We start from the raw sequence: 15,985 nt of genomic DNA on the forward strand, positions 1-15,985 counted from the left end.
GGCCCGCCTGCTTTTCGGAGAGCTTCGGAAATGCCCCCGGCGCTGGGCTGGCCGCGGGGCCGGCCGAGGTGCTGCAGAGCAGCTCAGCAAAGACATTCGTGTAGTTGTTCTTTAAGTGCACAGTGGGCTGCGTGTACCGAACTGCTTGCAAAATGCTTCTTTGGAAGAATACCCAATACCTGAATACTCCCTTTTTTTCTCCAGAATGGCGCTGGCTCTGTATATTTGCACAAAATGTAGAAAACCAAACCAAGAAAACCCATTACCATGTGGATATCTCTAGGAAATCAACTGATTCACGTTGGGTGAGCACTTTGCTGGCCATCAATTAACATTTCTCTTTTGGTTGGGCTTTTTTTTTTCTTTTTTCTTTCTTTTTTTTTCTTTTTTGTTCATCACAATCTCAAACGTTCTCCGGTATTAACGTATGATCGCTGGACTGGCAGTACTGCGCCACTCTTAGGATGATCACAATAATGAAAAGAACCAGAACTGTCATCAAATAGACTTCCAAAAAATCATATGCACTGGACCATGACACATTTAGAATTCTTCCGTACGAAATATCTGGTATTGGCCTACTCATAATAGCTATTCTCATATTTAAGACAGACAAAGGAATACTGTAGTTGCAAACTCCAAAAGCTTCCCTGAGAACCTTTTTTCCATTGCGCTTTCCACTGGAGATCCAGAACTGCTCTTCAGATTTCTTTCAGAAAATAAAAATAAGCTACTTTATAATACTTACGAGTTCCCATGCCCAGTGGATATCTGAACACCTTGGGGTTGGGAGGCCCAGCACAGGTTCAGATTTACAGGTAGCTTGCAGCTCCAGCACTTATAGCAACATATAACATAATTCACGTGTGAGTAAGTGATCTGGACATAAGACCATAGACAGCATGAGGGTTTAAGCCTGTCACACGCTAGTCTCGGATCAGACAAAACCTGTTCTTGCAACGTTCTAACCCGTGGATCAACTCTGCAAAAGCATGGCAACTCATGAAAGATGCCTGCCCTTCACCAGCTACCCAGCCCCACAGCCTACTGGAGTATTTAACCTTCCATCCTGATCTACCTCGTGGTCCAGGTAGAAAAATCCCACTTTTCTCAAGAAGGTCCAAAGTTAAGTAAACGAGAACATTGAGTTCGATCAGTTCCACGTCTCATAAATGGCCTCTTGGTTACATTTTGGTCCTTTTTTTGTCATTCATTAAACAAGTTTTCTAACTTGTAAACCTGAATACTTGGAGTGAAAGTTCCCTCTTACAGTTCGTTCGCTCACTCGGCTACGTCCCACGGCACTAAACCTGGATACCCTTCACGGCTTGCTTGATGCTCTCCAGCAGGTCCTTGTTCTCGGGGTTCTGGTAGCACTCCTGGTTGGTGTACATGTCCGTCAGCGTGTTCACGTACGCCTCAAAGTTCTGCTCGCTAATCGGCTCCTGCAACCAACACAGCAAAGCAGAAGTGGTGTCATTAGTCCTCGCAGGAAGAGGCTGAGATGCYGCTCTGCAACTAATTGCTTGGGTGTAGAGCAACATCTAAAGGTTTCAACGTCAGAGCCTTTTAGTGCAAGGCACTGTACACATTCAGTGAGGTTATTCCTCACAATCTTGGTGTCTGGTTCCTGATCCAGCAAGATTTCATGCGGGTGCTTGGTTTTGTGCCGTGGTCTGATGGAACTATTAACAGAGCATCAGGTTAAGCGCATGCAGACAGTTTGACAGGCTTGAGGCTGAATTAAGCCAGGGAAATGAAAGCCCGGAGGAAGAGAGGAGGCATGGACTGCTGAGGCAACGTGCTGGGAGTCAAAGGCAAAGCGAGGACAGGCACTCAGTCACCTCGGTGCTGTGCTCTGCCCAGCCCAGGGCGCTGCTGCAGTGCAGCGGGTGCTTCGGAGGGGCATCGTGGAAACCTTGCAAATAGCTAACTCGGAGGACATGGGGGAAAAAGAAAGAGAGCGAGGAAGAAAAAGAACAGGAATAAAATGAGCACACACATCTCATGGGCATTATTTAATTGGAGTTGCCTGAAACCTTGAAAAAATATTTGCTGAACAGTTTATTTGACCTTTATGTGTCAAATGCTTTACAGAAAAGCACTCAGTGAGTGGTTTTCTGCCAGTTAGGCAGCTGGGTGAATACCATCCAAAAATGCTCTGCTGGAGAACAGCTTGTCTCCAACAAGCCTGAATTTAAATGCAAACCCCAATGAAAAGGATTCCCAAAAAATGATGGCAGGAAAATAAATCAAAAGCTCATTTCTCTGATCATCCTGACGGTCTTTATTATTTATAAGAGGACAGCTTCCACAACAGCACACAGACCCCCGTGCACACACCTGTTTTTGACAACAGTAATTACATTCCTGGGAACAGAGAGAAGGTAATTAATAGCCTTTTGTGGTTTTAGTATTTTAATGGAGTCTTTTCATTTTGCAGTAACTCTATGGTAACATGCTGTGGGCTGTTAGACCTTGTTAAATTAAACAAAATACATTCTCTTTAAGAATGCTATTCTTTGGCTGCCAGCTATTCAAAACTGAATTGAAACTACCTGCATTATAATAGGAGCTGTAAGATCTTTCTGACGTTGAAACCCAATCCCTCCTGATCTCTGCTTGTGCTGTCTTAGCCTAAAAGGCGCTGGGTGCCCTTGATAAAGTTTCCTATTTTGTGATAATGCTCCCGGATGTAATGAGACAGAACAATAGATACAAAGGGAGAGCGGCAGAAAACGACAGCAAAGGGGAGACACAATGCAAGCTTCAGAGACACGGCCAAAGTACTGATCTTCTCTAAAAGCGAGCTAGGCGCATAACGAGAATTTCGCCCACTCTTTAATTGTACGTGAGCCTTACGGTGAAACTGGACGTCACCCGGCTCCCTCGATCGCGCCGCCGAGAAGCCAGAGCTGCAACGGTGTCTTACCATGTGTGGAAGGCGGATATTGGCAAGACTTTGGATTAGAGCCTGGCTCAACCCTGAGAGCTCCAAGAACAGGGCTTCGTTTTGCTCCTCGATGATTTTRTTTTCCTCCTCAATGTTCTTCAGGTTCTTTTCCATGGTGGATATCTGCAGAGCAAGGAGCCCCGGAGAGTTACGCGCCGCGGTCGGGAGCGCCCGGGGCTGCGCCGCAGCGAGCCCGGCACCTCCGCGTGTCCCCGCACACACACCTGCGACTGCAGCTTCACCATGGCTGCTTCCATCTCCGAGTTGGACTCGTTCAGCTCACTGATCTCCTTGTTCAGCTGCTTGATCTCCTCGTCGTTCTCCAGAACTGCAGGGGGGAAAGTCGCAGGCAGTCAGCTAACRCTCTCACATTCACATTTACTTCCAAAAATACGAACTTGCCCTYTTCAGCCCCGCAAAGCACGTGCAGCCGGGCACGGTGGTGGGTAAGCATGCATGGATATTACATGGCTACGCTTCTATTAGGCGTCCGCCGAGTCTCTGAGCTCACATCTCGGTGAGAAAGGTTGATAATTAATGGAAAGTTAATTGGCACATGAGGAAGTAGTCAAATTTATTGAACATTTCTGTGTCTGTCTCGGTCACCTGATGCTGTTACCCTCATTCGTATAAGTATTTCCAGGGATGTCAACTAGGAGAAAGTGTGACCCAGTCTAGACAAGGAGGCAAGAATGGGCTTCAGGTGTGTTTCTGGGTATCCARTGGCAGCTTAAACATAACTACTTCCTTCCTCATTTAAATCAAGGACAAGAATATCTGATCCATTTGGTTTCTGTGATAACACATTCTAGATAAAATATATAATAAATATTCCACTTCCTGCTACATCTGTAAGATAAAAGGAGTGAAAACCCTTACCATCGCTGGTCTTGAATTTCGTGTTGAGAATTTCATCCCCTGAGAGTTTTCCTTTCTTCCCAGCGAAAGTAGCTCTTGGGCACCCTGACAAACTGAAAAGCAAGTAAAAATGGGTTTCATAAACTCTCGGTATTTATAGGTGCTTATGTTCCCAACAAGAGTTCGTACCATTTGGTGGAGTTCATGCTGTGAGACAGTTCTTCTAAAAGCTTTTTATGGTGCAGAGGAAATTGCTTTATGAATAATGCCCCAAAAGTCCTCATTTATAAAGCAAGAGCAATTTTCTCTCAGCTAAGATTAAAAAATGCAATGTTTCCTAGAAGAGAGGACATGACAGCCTAGGAAAGTGAAACGAATCTGGCTGCTTTGGGTGCCAAACCTTTGTTCTGGGTGCCAAAGTCCTGCTCTGGCATGCTAATAGAAGAACATTAAATTATCACTTTTCATGATTTTGCCTAGTTCACATCTCACCATTTCGAAGTGGGAAAGTCTATGCGCTTTCTCTGTGCAGAAAACTCCAAGCTTGTAGTAGCCTGGCTGAGCGTAGCATCAAAAGCAGCAATTATCACGCCTTTCRTATTCCTGAAGATGCGGATGGTGTTAAAGCAGGTAGGCTAGTCCAAAAAAACCCTGCCAAGTTGCCATGGCAATGTAGTCATGCTCCAGGTGGTTTGAACCTTATTCTTTACCTTCTGTGAGTGAGGAAGCTCCCATTGGCRTGCCCTGAGCCATCACAGCCTGGAGTAGGGCAGGTCGGGCCTTCGTTCTTCAACGACTTCCAGGAAAATGAGGAGCCGTTGAGCGATCCTTCTTTCTGCCGGCGAGYTGCAAGAGGGCACCCTGACGCGCTCCGATGAGAGGCATATTTGCCACTAATRTGGCCAAGCCCAACACAGCCAGGAACCGGACACCTAGGCACAGAGAATTACCATAAATTACAGGATGAGAACAAAGAGGGACGTAAGGAAGCGTAAAAAAGAAATTAGGGATGAGCAGAAACAAGGAAGCCTTAGAAGTGAGCCTCAATATTTGGGTTTTTCAACTGGCCTTYCTGTGGGAGAAGCTTAGTTGGTGTGAACAGTCACAGCTCCATGGCCCTTCCACATCAGCTGAGCATCTGTCCTTCCACGTGCTTTAAGACTCCACACACTAAAGGAAGGTGGTCCAGAGGGAGGTATTGATGTCCTCTAACTTGACAACTATTGGAGACGCATCAGAAAAATACCTCCAACTAGCATGTTTTCAAATACTGGCAATAATTACCTGATTAATAACCTAAGAGCAATTGCTCTTAGGTTCCCTTACGCAGAGCTTCACTTTTTTTTTYCCCCCCATAATCCTCTGGGCTGGAAAGCTTCTTCTGAGCAAATAAATAAAGAAACAGAAGCTGAGATCCCATCCAAAATATTGCATCCAGGACATAAGTCTCTGGACAGGGCTTTTAGTGCTTACTGGACAGGGCTTTTAGAGCTTATTCCATATACTAACTGGGTGCAGGTGCTTTTCTGAGTCAAAGCTTGAATGCTTTTAGCATTAGGGCTTTACAGACTTCTGCGGACTGGTCCCGAAATAGCCAGCAGTTTCCCGAGCTGCACGCAGCAGCCTTCCGAACGCCGTCTTGGCACAGAGCACAAGAGCTAAGCTGGGATTTGGACACGTGGCCGTGCACAGCAACTCACTGCCACGTAAGAGCCGAACAAGCAGCCACCTAATTATACCGGATCTTTTTGTCGGTAAGGGTACAGAGAGCGAGAGGAGGAGGTGGGTCCTGCTCTGGGTATAAATAACGGAGCCTGRAGGGAAAGCCTTGCAAGGACGGCAACAGGCAGTCAGAGGCTCAAAGCAAGGCGATGTAAGAATAGGAGAGACCAACAGACCTGAGACCCGCAGCCTATACTCATGGTATTTTTGGCCAAACACCTTTCATGAGCAAACCCACACGGTCTTCATTTAGAGACGATGCACTGCATGACTCAGAGTGAACTTTATGTTATTCTAGTAGCTAAAGATTAACTGCACTGATAYCAAATTGAGAGCTTTTCTCATAGTTGGAGGTTCATCTTGAGCTGAGTAGGGAAGGAGGGTGGAAGAGCGGGACCAGGTCAGAAGGAAAGCCCTCACTACGACCCCACTGGTGCTGGGGGAGCAGGAGCTGCAGGAGGGGTTGGTGTAGAAGGTGAGGTGCTTTCTAAGTCCGGCACCAGAAGGGAGGAGTGGAAATATTGAGTTACTTCTACCAAACATGTAATGGAAGAATCCCTTCAGAGCACTGCTTTTACAACAACGGGTAYGGTAGGCAGACAGGAAATTAAAAGTTATGACTGGCCCTTGAAAGAACCAAAGAGAACCAGCACAAACCCCCCAAAAAGGAAAAGACACGATGGAGGTCACATCATTCTCGTACTTGCAGCAGAACAACTGAAAAGCAGGTCACAAAAGCATCTTTAAAAAAAAAAATCCCTGTATTTTGATTGCACCATCAAAGGCAAAGACTGCAAACGGGGCTGCCTCGCRCGGGGCTCCTGATGCAACCCCAAGGCCAAATCGCTTGCACCAAACCAGCGGGCGCTAGCGCGTTATCGCCCTAAACCACAGCGTCATCCACGCGATCACAACGCCGCCCCGCACACAGCCCCTCTTCCACCCTCCGGACCGAGGAGCGTCTCCGTGCCGCGGGAGGGAGCGTTTGGGAGGTTCGAGAGGGGTGAGGGAGGAGCGGGCGCGACTCGGGTGGGCGGCCGGGCGGCCGAGAGCCGCGGCGAAGGGACCCGCTGCCCTGGCCGCGCGCAGCCCCTCTGCCTGGTGGCATCCAAACCAAACTCCGCCGTTCCCCGAAGCCCGGCGCATCTGCTGAGGCTTCTGCTGTGGTTCGCGTTTGTTTAAAGACGCTAGTCAATTATAAATACAGTTAAAATTTTATTACTCAAGGGAGGCTACCTATAAAAGGGAAAATAAAATAATAAAAAAACAAAGTAGGCAAGAAACAGCAAAAATAACCCTCTTGTCCTCTACGTGAAAGTAATCAGGGACTTGGAGTTTTCCTAGCGAAACGCCCACTGAGCCGTTCCTGAAAGTCGCAAGCCGCGTTGCGCCACCGGRACGAGCGCCCGGGCCGTTTACCCGGCGGACCGCGGGGAGCTGGCAGCTGCAGGGGGGAGCTCTGCCCCCGCTATTTTCCCAAGATAATTTGAAAAATGCTGATCTCGATTTTAATCAGCTGCAAATGCAGCACAATTCACTTATAATATCCCTGCCAGCAGGATCCTCGGTAAATTCATAACATCATTGCTTTTATATGATCACGAGCAAATTACTGAATCCTCAGGAGGAAAAAGAGAGGGAAAAAAAAAAGAGAGAGAGAGCGAGGAAAGAGACAAGCCCCAGCATTTAGCGTGCGCTGTTATGGCCCAACCATTACATATTTTACACTGTTAATTTAACTTTCATTACACTTTTATTGATAAAAAAAATAAACCAGAGCCTTATTGTGCAAAACAGCTGGCTTGGACTTTTTTTACATTTTTTTTATTATTATTATTTAACGGAAGCACTAGCAGCGCTTGATCAATTAGGCAGCCCTGGATGTTCTCGTCTGACGCCAAGGCTAGGCTGAAGGTTGAGGTGATCTGCTCAATCACATCTGCAGCAAATTACTTGAAGGATGAGCAGCAAAACTACAGGGACTAAATTACTTTCTCCTCAGTGGCAACGTGCAAAGCTCGGACACGCTCCAAGTGGCTTTCGGTCCGCGGACGGAGCAGTGGAATTAGGGATAAGCCTCCTCAATGCGAACCTGCAGGGACCTCCGCTGGAGCGTGCCTTGTGGCAGGAGACTGAACGCTAGCTTTCCAGGGGACGGGGCGACAACGGCATCGTTGCATCACGCTGGTCTTTTTGCCCGTCTTTGCTCATCCTGTGAATAACGGAGCGCGGGGCATTGCTGCCCAGGCCAAGGGGGGGCCTCAGTCCTGCTGGAGACTCTCTGCGTCCCCCCTGCTGCGCTTACAGCTCGTCCCTCCTTCCTACGCAAGCAGCGGCTGCATCGTGATGCAACGGCCATGCAAGGGGCCCTTTCTGCTTCGCAGTGAGAAACGGCCCCTTTGCAGTGAAACGGCACCTGGGAGAGCTGCTTGGCACCTCCCTGGCCCGGCCCCGGCCGGCTACCCGGCAGCCCGGAGGGTGCTCGCAGCCCGGGGCCGAACGGGGCAAGCACGGATGAGGAAACCCACGAACGCTCTGGCAGCACCTTTGATTTGCCACTGGTTAAYGGGGCAGCATTACAACTGCACAACTCCTGCACTGGCAATTTAGGACTTCAGAGTCAAAACCCCCCTTTTTTTTTCTTTTTTTCTCTCCTGTAGATTCTCAAGTATGTTGCTTAATTTTTAATAAACTCYGCTAACTCCCGCTAATTATCACACAGCTCATTTAACTTGGAGGCTTTCCTTCCTGTAGACTGAAGACTGAGAACAGAGCAGATGGCTCAAATATCATTGGTTTCTTAAATGTCCTTYCTACCCGCTACTGCATCCCTGTTCCAGCAGACACCAGGGTGTACGATTGCACAGCGCTTTGGGCTCGTTACGCACCCCCCYATCCCTGCACCTGCAGAAGAGTGGGAAGCGCAAACAGCTAATTAATCCGTCTGATCCAAGGCAGAATTTGGTACCCAGAGGTGCAAAGTGTTCACCTTYGCTGTTTTGCAAGGATGAAGTTTGCTTCAGGAAAGGAGGAGCTAAAAAAGGCACGCTCTGGGGGGCAGCCTGCCTTGGCGAAGGGGTTTGGCTGCAAGCGCTGGCTCTCCTGGGCCGTTCCAGCATATCCAGGAAATCCTGGAGGCGGATGATAAGTTTTGCYATGTTTCTTTTCACCCCTCTTCCATCTGCACTTGCTGGATTAGTGGATGGGTTCCCGAAAGGCTGGGGTTAACCTGCTTTAATCAAAAACTGCATTCTGGAGCCAGGGCTGCTCCTGCCCTCCAGCAAAGGCTTCGACCTCGAGGCAGAGACCTAGACCCCGCGTCCGGCCCCAAACACGGAGTCGCCACGTCTCCAACTTGCAAGAAGTCAGGACAGTGGGTTTCACAGAAGAGGAAACCTCTTGAAGCAAACTAAGGGTTTAAAATCTTTGCTCCCCGTAGGACAAAACCCTTTAGCTTTTTTGAAAAATTCAGCCAGAGGCAGCAGGAAAGAGCTTTTGCAGTTTTCCCCTTTGAATACTCAGCTGTGGAAAAGACTTCAAAACGCATCTTATTCAGCCTAACCAGATCCTGCCCCTACTCAGTGCTGGATATTTTTCCATTTCTCCCCTGTTCCTGGGAGTTAAGTGAACCCATCAGCACCCCTAACCTGCCTGTTGCCATCCTGCAAAACCTGCAGCAACTCACYCGTTTTCACCCCTCATTTACAACAGTACTGATTTTTGGCATGAATTATTTAAAGCACAGACAGGAGCGGAACCGTCTGCGCTCGCGCTTCACACCTGGACAACAAATAAAAACACACTGCCACCTTCCCTCCGCCTCCACGATTTTCCAACGCAAATTGCAGCAGCGCTTTGGACGTCGGGGGGGGGGGGGAGGACGCGTCGGAATGAGGCGGGACAAGCCGTGGCAGCGCTCGCCCCAGCCTCGCGCGACCCATCGAGCTCTGCAACGCGGCGCTGGGCTGCGCCGCCGGCTCGGGCCCCCGCTCGGCTCCCGGGGCACGGAGCTCCGGGCTGCACCTCGGGAAGCTGCTCGCACGCGCACATCCGCGCGGCCTGAAACCGATCTGCTGACAGATCCGCTCGGAGGCTTTTCTCCAGACTTACTTCATCAGCTCGGGGTCTTCTTTATCATCTTTTGTCGGGGTTATCTTGATTCCGCTTTTCTTGGCACGAGGGCAGCCTGACAGACTGTGTTTAAAAAGAGAAGAAAGGGCTGTCTCACTGGCAGAATTACTGCATTTTATATTCCCCCGCTCCAGTCATCTTTCCCTTGAATTTAGCACAATGTTTTGATCTCGCTCGTTTTGCAGCTTCACATCACGAGGAGAAGTCAGGAGGAAAAAAAARCCATATTTGAGCGAGATGGACAGTAATTAATGGTGTCTAGATAAGAAGATATCTGCTAACAGCCTGTGATGTTTAATGGAATTGTTGAAACCGAAGGCTTAGATCTCCTCTATTAATGTTCTAAAGTGATAATAGAAGTCATAAATAGGTAGCATTATTAACAGGAACGTTGCATCAGCTAAAATCTGACCCTTTGTCTTTTATTCTACTGAAGGGAGCTTCTAATCAGATGCTGAAAACATCAAAAAAAAAGTCAGATTAAAGAGATGAAAATAGGCTTCGGTTGTCAGTAACATTAATGTTTTATTCAGAACTTTACAACTCTGCCCACTGCAGAGAAAAAAAAAATAGAAAGAGGCTATGGAAAAAAATAATTTAAAGGAAGATCTTACCTTCTATGCGATGCATAATTTCCTGTTATGTGACCAGAACCATCACAACCAGGAGTAGGGCACCTGCAGAAGAAAGGGAGGCTCCGATTAGCCCGGGGATGAATATGGTGGATYGGAGCACTAGGATAGCTTATTTCAAAGAAAAATCTAGGGATCAGCAACACAAAAGCTTCTTTCTTATAGTCCCCTCTCCCTCGCCACAATATTCTGTAAGAATAACGTCCAGCCCGTAATGCCCACAGTACAAAAGTCGTTGTGCTGCGAGAGGTCGGTGCCGGCAGCGGGAGGAGACGGGGTGTCCCGGAGCACGGCCCCGGGCAGCTCCCCGAGAGCAGAGAGCCCGGGGCCCGACGGCACCTGAGYACCACCGCTCCCAGGCTCACTGCAGGGATGGCTCCCAGGATGCAAAGAAAGGAGCCAGAAGAAGATGTCCCAGACAGTGTCCGTTTTCCTGAGAAAAGTGTAAGGAGTGAGCAGTTACCACTTGACTGCATGAGAGTGTAGACAAAAAAAAATCAGAAAAATACCCTGCAGCCTCGGAGAACTGGTCCATCCAGCTTTCTCCTCCTGGGATCACCTAGGCCAAGGCCAAAGAAGCCCATCAGAAGTTTTTAGCTCAGATCTGTCTACCATGGTGGGAGGCTGAATTCACTGAGGACAAACACACCATCCCRGTTGCAGGAGGGTCCCAAACCAGCTGCTTCCTCTAATAGCCAGTGATGAGAGGATGATGAGGATGAGAGGAAAAAAAGGAGTCAAAAGAAAAGCTCTTGGATGGGGTCAATGAGTTATGCTCTCCAGGCGACATGCACCGCTCTAGGAAGGATCCCCAAAAGCCAGTGAGTACGGACTAAAAAAGCTCTGGGAAATATGAAGCGAGCAGGGAAGAGAAGTAGGCAACCAAGACATGGCTATCTCAGAAGTGCCAGGAGGATGCACGGTGTGGAGACAGGCAGCCTGAGGGACTGAGCCCATCTATTTGCAGCAGAGCAGGTACAGAAATAGTCAGAGCACAGCAAGCGCTCGTGAGTGCAAAGAAATTGCTATGTCTTTTCAGCAATTCCTCTAGAAGGTCAGAACATGCAAAGCTTTCTGTTAGTGCAGACAAGAAGGGGACTGGCTTTTACAAAGAGCAGAGAAGCAACTTGCCACAGGTTACAGAGTAGGTCAGTGGCAGAACAGGACCCCTGTGCCCTGGCTGGTTGTGCCATGGCTCCTCCCTAGGCTGAAAGGATCTCAGCCAAATGGTATTTCAGTTAATCTCGGTCTGCTGAGGTCTTCAATACTGTGGATAAGAGACCCGAGTGTTTCTCCATGGGGGGAGAAAACCACTTCCCACAAGGCTCTAGGTTGGAAGTCACCAGGTCCTTTCACATAATGTACCAGGAGTTTTYATGTTTCAGTGAAAAATCTCCCCCGCCCTCCTCAGCCTCTTCCCGTTACAAAGGAATCTTTGAAGATACATTTGTGATCATGGGTTTGAAGGTAAGCATCCAGCGCTCGAAGACATGAATGAAATTAAAGCACAGAAGAACACTTCTGTGATCACATAAAACAGCACAAAAGCTCGCACAGGCTCCAAACATTTTCAAGCAAGAAAGAAGATAATGGTGCGAGTTAAGTGCTGCATCATTAAGGCCACAGCAGTGGGAAAGGTGACGGAATATGAAGTACGACGAGCATAAAGATCTGCTCCGAATGCTGTAGGTGACATGCAGACATAAAAGTTGTCATGGGGACAAGGAAAAGAGGCGAGTAGTCCCAGGCGGGGATGTGCATGCCAGCCTGCCAATTAGCTAGCGTTGTTTTGAGTCAAGTGTTTAGGATCCAGGGAGGGAAAAATCCACGCTGCCTCGGTAGGAYGAGTGGGAGAGGGTCGGTTTTTATGGGTGCTGAACGTGAGACACCGCACAGCTCCCTGAGCGGAGCTTCACCGGGCCGCACCGCGATCGCATCGGCACGACCGTGGCCGCTCCACGTGCCCAGTCCAGCCCAGCTGCAAGCTGCRGATTGCCTTCCCGGGGGAATTTTGCTGTGCCTCTACTTTCTCAATCCCCGTTTTTAAAGCCACTAGTGCTTGATACCGTTGGTTGGTTGGCTGCAGCAGAACAGGGATCGTTGTTTAAAAGCCCAGTATCTCCAGGACACCTCAGTAAACTGATAGGCAACCGTGTAGCAGATGTGCGTGCAGCCTCCGCGGCCAGCATATTCGGGGAAAGCAATATGCAAATTTTCCCACACTCAGAAAAAATCTGGTGCCTGACCTAGAGTGTCAAGGTTCATTTAACGCTGCAGATCATCCATTCAGATGAGCATCTTTGGCTAAGATGATAGCACAYTGGGCAGCGCAAACCAGTTTTCCAGCAGGAAAACCCTGGAGTTGGATTGCTACCGGAGAGACTCTGGTCATTTGTCAGGATTGATCAGGAAAGCCCCTGCCAAAAGAGAGGGAAAGGGCTTGGTTTTCACCACAGGATGGTGGTAACAGAAGGAAACCAGCTGGACAAATGGGAGGGAGTCCATAAATCAGAAAAGAAAGCATATTTGGGGCAGAGGGATCCTGAGCTCTTTGGAGAACTCTTCTCAAAACTTAAAGGAAAGTTTGATCAAAAATAAGGAATTGAAATAGATGAGATACTTTGCCATTTTGTCTTTCTTCCTCTTTCTTGCTAGATAAAGCAAAGACTGAACGATTTTTTGGAGATGTTACAAAACATGTGAACCTAAGCAATCATGAAAACCATGTTCAGGAGTCATCACATGTCCCTAACAGAGGGGAGAGGTAAATCTGAACCTCCTGCAACAGCTCCTCCGGGAAGGGATGCAGCTAATAACTGAGGACCAGCTCAGGGGAGGGCAGAAAGAGCCCACAGGATGGGACAGCAGGGACACATGCTGGTCCCCAAAAGACGCCTGGGAGACTGAGGAAGGAGCAACGCTCAGCCTGCCCAGTCCCAGGGGAGCAAATGCACAGGTCCAGCAGAGTCAGAGATGAACTGAAATGCAGCAGTGTGATGGGCCACGGCAGAGACAGATCTAGCAGAACGCTGATGAGGTGCAAATCCTCTGTATCGTTTAGAAAATACAGGTTTAGGAGACTCCTGTGTGTTTGTGGCATTTGGCTGTTATACACTGCTAAATTAGCAAGCAAAACTATTGCTTTGTTGTAGCTTCGGGGATGGGATGAAACTACGAAAACACTAACATCTAATTCCTTTTGCCTTTCAGTACTTTTAAAGAGGTGAAAGAAGTGATTTGATTTTTATTTTTAATTATCTGGAGACAAATCATTCTGACAGAGACATTTTATTGGATGTTCTAGCCTGGAGCTATTTTTTTTATATCAGGGATATTAACCCCTGAAATAGGATTTATAATAGAAATGCTGACATAGCCTTATCTGAAGTTGTGGAAAAGATATGACTACGGTGTCTGCAAGATCTCTGAATCCTATTCCCTTCCTCTCTAACTATRCTGTCATCCTTACCAGGATATAAAAACAAAACAATATTTGGGAAATAGAATTAAAAAGCTTTGTTTTGTCCACAATTCTCCAATTCGATATATGATTTTGATAAATAGTGCTAACATCAAATGCCTGAAGACTTCAGGGGAACCTGTCAGGTTTGGATGCCCTGAACATCAAACACGCTGAGTGACTCTGTCTCAGAAATAACTCTRTTTTTTCTCCTGACCCGTACTGAAAATGGACACTGCGGCTGACAGCTTTTAATATCTTTAGTACTAATTGTATGATCACTTGGCTATTCTTCAGGCTGCTGGAGAAACACCAGTTCAGCAAAGCTCTCTCTTAAGAGGTGCTTTTAAAATATATATTGGCTATAATGCACATTAAGTATACTTAGCACTAATCATGCATGTCCTTTCTGTCCACCGGAATATGCTATTAATATCGACTAATCCAACTTCCTTTTGTTCCTCTGYGGTACGGAGCGGGCTTCCTGGCACGGCCACCCGCAGCAGCGGTGGAGCGGCAGAGCAGTGCCGGGGGCGCGTGGCCTCTGGACCGTCCTGAGGACCCTGGGGGCTTTCTGACCCCCCTCCACTGAGCAAAGAGGCTGATGCTACAATTTATCCTTAGCACAGCTCCAAGCATGGCCAGTTGCATCTCTGTTTTCTGCAAACATTCTTCCCATACGCTACTCGTCAGCACGGTTTTGCTTAAGCTTGTGCCTCAGCCAGCGCCAGCTGCTCCTGCGAAGGCAGCTGTGGTATCGCAGGAGGGGCGAAGGTTCAATATTCACCCTTCGAGGGAGCAGTATTTCCTGCGGTTGGGAGGAGAGAAAGAGGGCTCAGAGTATGTGTGCGCCAGCACAATTTCAGCCCCCAAAGAAATGCATCTCCGAAACGCAGTTTTTCTCGCATGAAGGGACTCAGTTGCCCTCCTGCAGCTCTTTGTGGGTTGGCGGTGGGAGACTGGAGATGCAGGCTGGAGTCTGAGCTTCTCCACGGACACACTCAGGCAAATCCCTTCATCTTCCTCTCCTCCTCCCTCCCTTTCCTCTCCTTAGGACATACAGCTTTTTATGATAAGCCTTTGCAATGCAAAGCCCCCCTACGAGGTTTTATTCTCAGTAGAGGCCTCTTCAGTTGTACGTATGGTTATGAATAACTTAGCGTCCAAATAATCCTAAAATTGGATTCAGCAAAGCAAGAAGCTAAGAGGAGAATCAGCCCTGAAAGACAGGCTGGCTCCGTGGAGGAGATGTTGCAAACAAATTCACAACTAGCTCTCCCTAAAGATTTGGGTTGGGTTTTGAGTGGAGAAGTATCCCTGCTAAGTGTCTCCACCTATTTTAAATACAATATCTACTAAGTCTTTCCTTAGGGGAAGGCACATAAGAGAACATTGGGGAAATTCTCTCGCGAGGAATAAATCCGCTACTGAAAACGAGGCGGCTTTGGGAAGAAGTCAGCAAAGCTGCAAACGCGATTCAGAGGAGCAGATTTGAATGAAAGTTTTGAGACCGGATTCCCCCGTTCGGGAGCGGAGATGGAAACAAAGAAGCCGCGAGCGCCTCCGAGCCGCGTAGCGCYGGTTAATTGACTCGGACTCAAACGTGCCTGTTTGCAGCTGCTGAGGATCCGGCCCCGCGGATCATTGTTTGCTCTTTCTCTCGCTTTCATTCCCCCGCAAATCAAACTCCTATTGAAATGAATAGAAATCTCTGTCACTGGATCCTGAACAGCCCCTAAAATTTAGCATATAATTAGCATACCAGGTTCTCCAAAAGAGTTGGCTTCTTTCTGCTGTGTCCTGGTGGTATTTTCCCAGCTGTGCCTCTATGCAATAATAAAGCGTGTGCCTTTCTCTGGGTTTTGTATTATTTGATGGCCACACAAAAACGTTGAATGAAAAGGGTTATGTCACAAACTAGGTAGCAAGAGCTTGGGAAAAGACTCCAAATGGAAAAGAAAATAGCATATTTCTGTAGTGCCCCCAAGAAAGCCTGCCAGGAGTTCAGGTCAATTCTGACTAGCTCTGTGAGCCCTGTCCCCAAAACGAGCCTTCCCAAGCACTCGTATTTGCCCGCGAGCCTCTTCCCAGCGTGACAGTGGGAGACCGGACTCTCCACCAGAACTCATCGCCGGCGGATTTTGATCATCTTTTTGAATGGAGAGGGGAAGGGGTGAAAAAGCAAAAGCACAGCATGAGGAGAGGGGGGGCAGGGAGGGGAAGAGAGAA

At 48.1% G+C, this 15,985-nt stretch overlaps 1 protein-coding gene across 1 annotated transcript in view; it reads right to left on the reverse strand.

The window, feature by feature from the left end:
- Positions 1–1,304: 1,304 nt before the first annotated feature.
- MYT1 (myelin transcription factor 1) overlaps positions 1,305–15,985 on the reverse strand; it is a 62,079-nt gene continuing 47,398 nt past the window's right edge. Inside the window, exons 16-22 of the mRNA XM_085314274.1 lie at positions 10,279–10,341; positions 9,644–9,727; positions 4,522–4,743; positions 3,833–3,924; positions 3,178–3,281; positions 2,933–3,076; positions 1,305–1,445 (exon numbers count right to left, since the gene is read on the reverse strand). Of these exons, the coding sequence (XP_085170400.1) occupies positions 1,305–1,445; positions 2,933–3,076; positions 3,178–3,281; positions 3,833–3,924; positions 4,522–4,743; positions 9,644–9,727; positions 10,279–10,341 (850 nt within the window). The remainder of the gene's footprint in view (positions 1,446–2,932; positions 3,077–3,177; positions 3,282–3,832; positions 3,925–4,521; positions 4,744–9,643; positions 9,728–10,278; positions 10,342–15,985) is intronic.

Source organism: Rhea americana, unplaced genomic scaffold, assembly GCF_003343005.1.
Source record: "Rhea americana isolate MKP2758 unplaced genomic scaffold, rheAme1 scaffold_4, whole genome shotgun sequence".
Classification (NCBI taxonomy): domain Eukaryota; kingdom Metazoa; phylum Chordata; class Aves; order Rheiformes; family Rheidae; genus Rhea; species Rhea americana.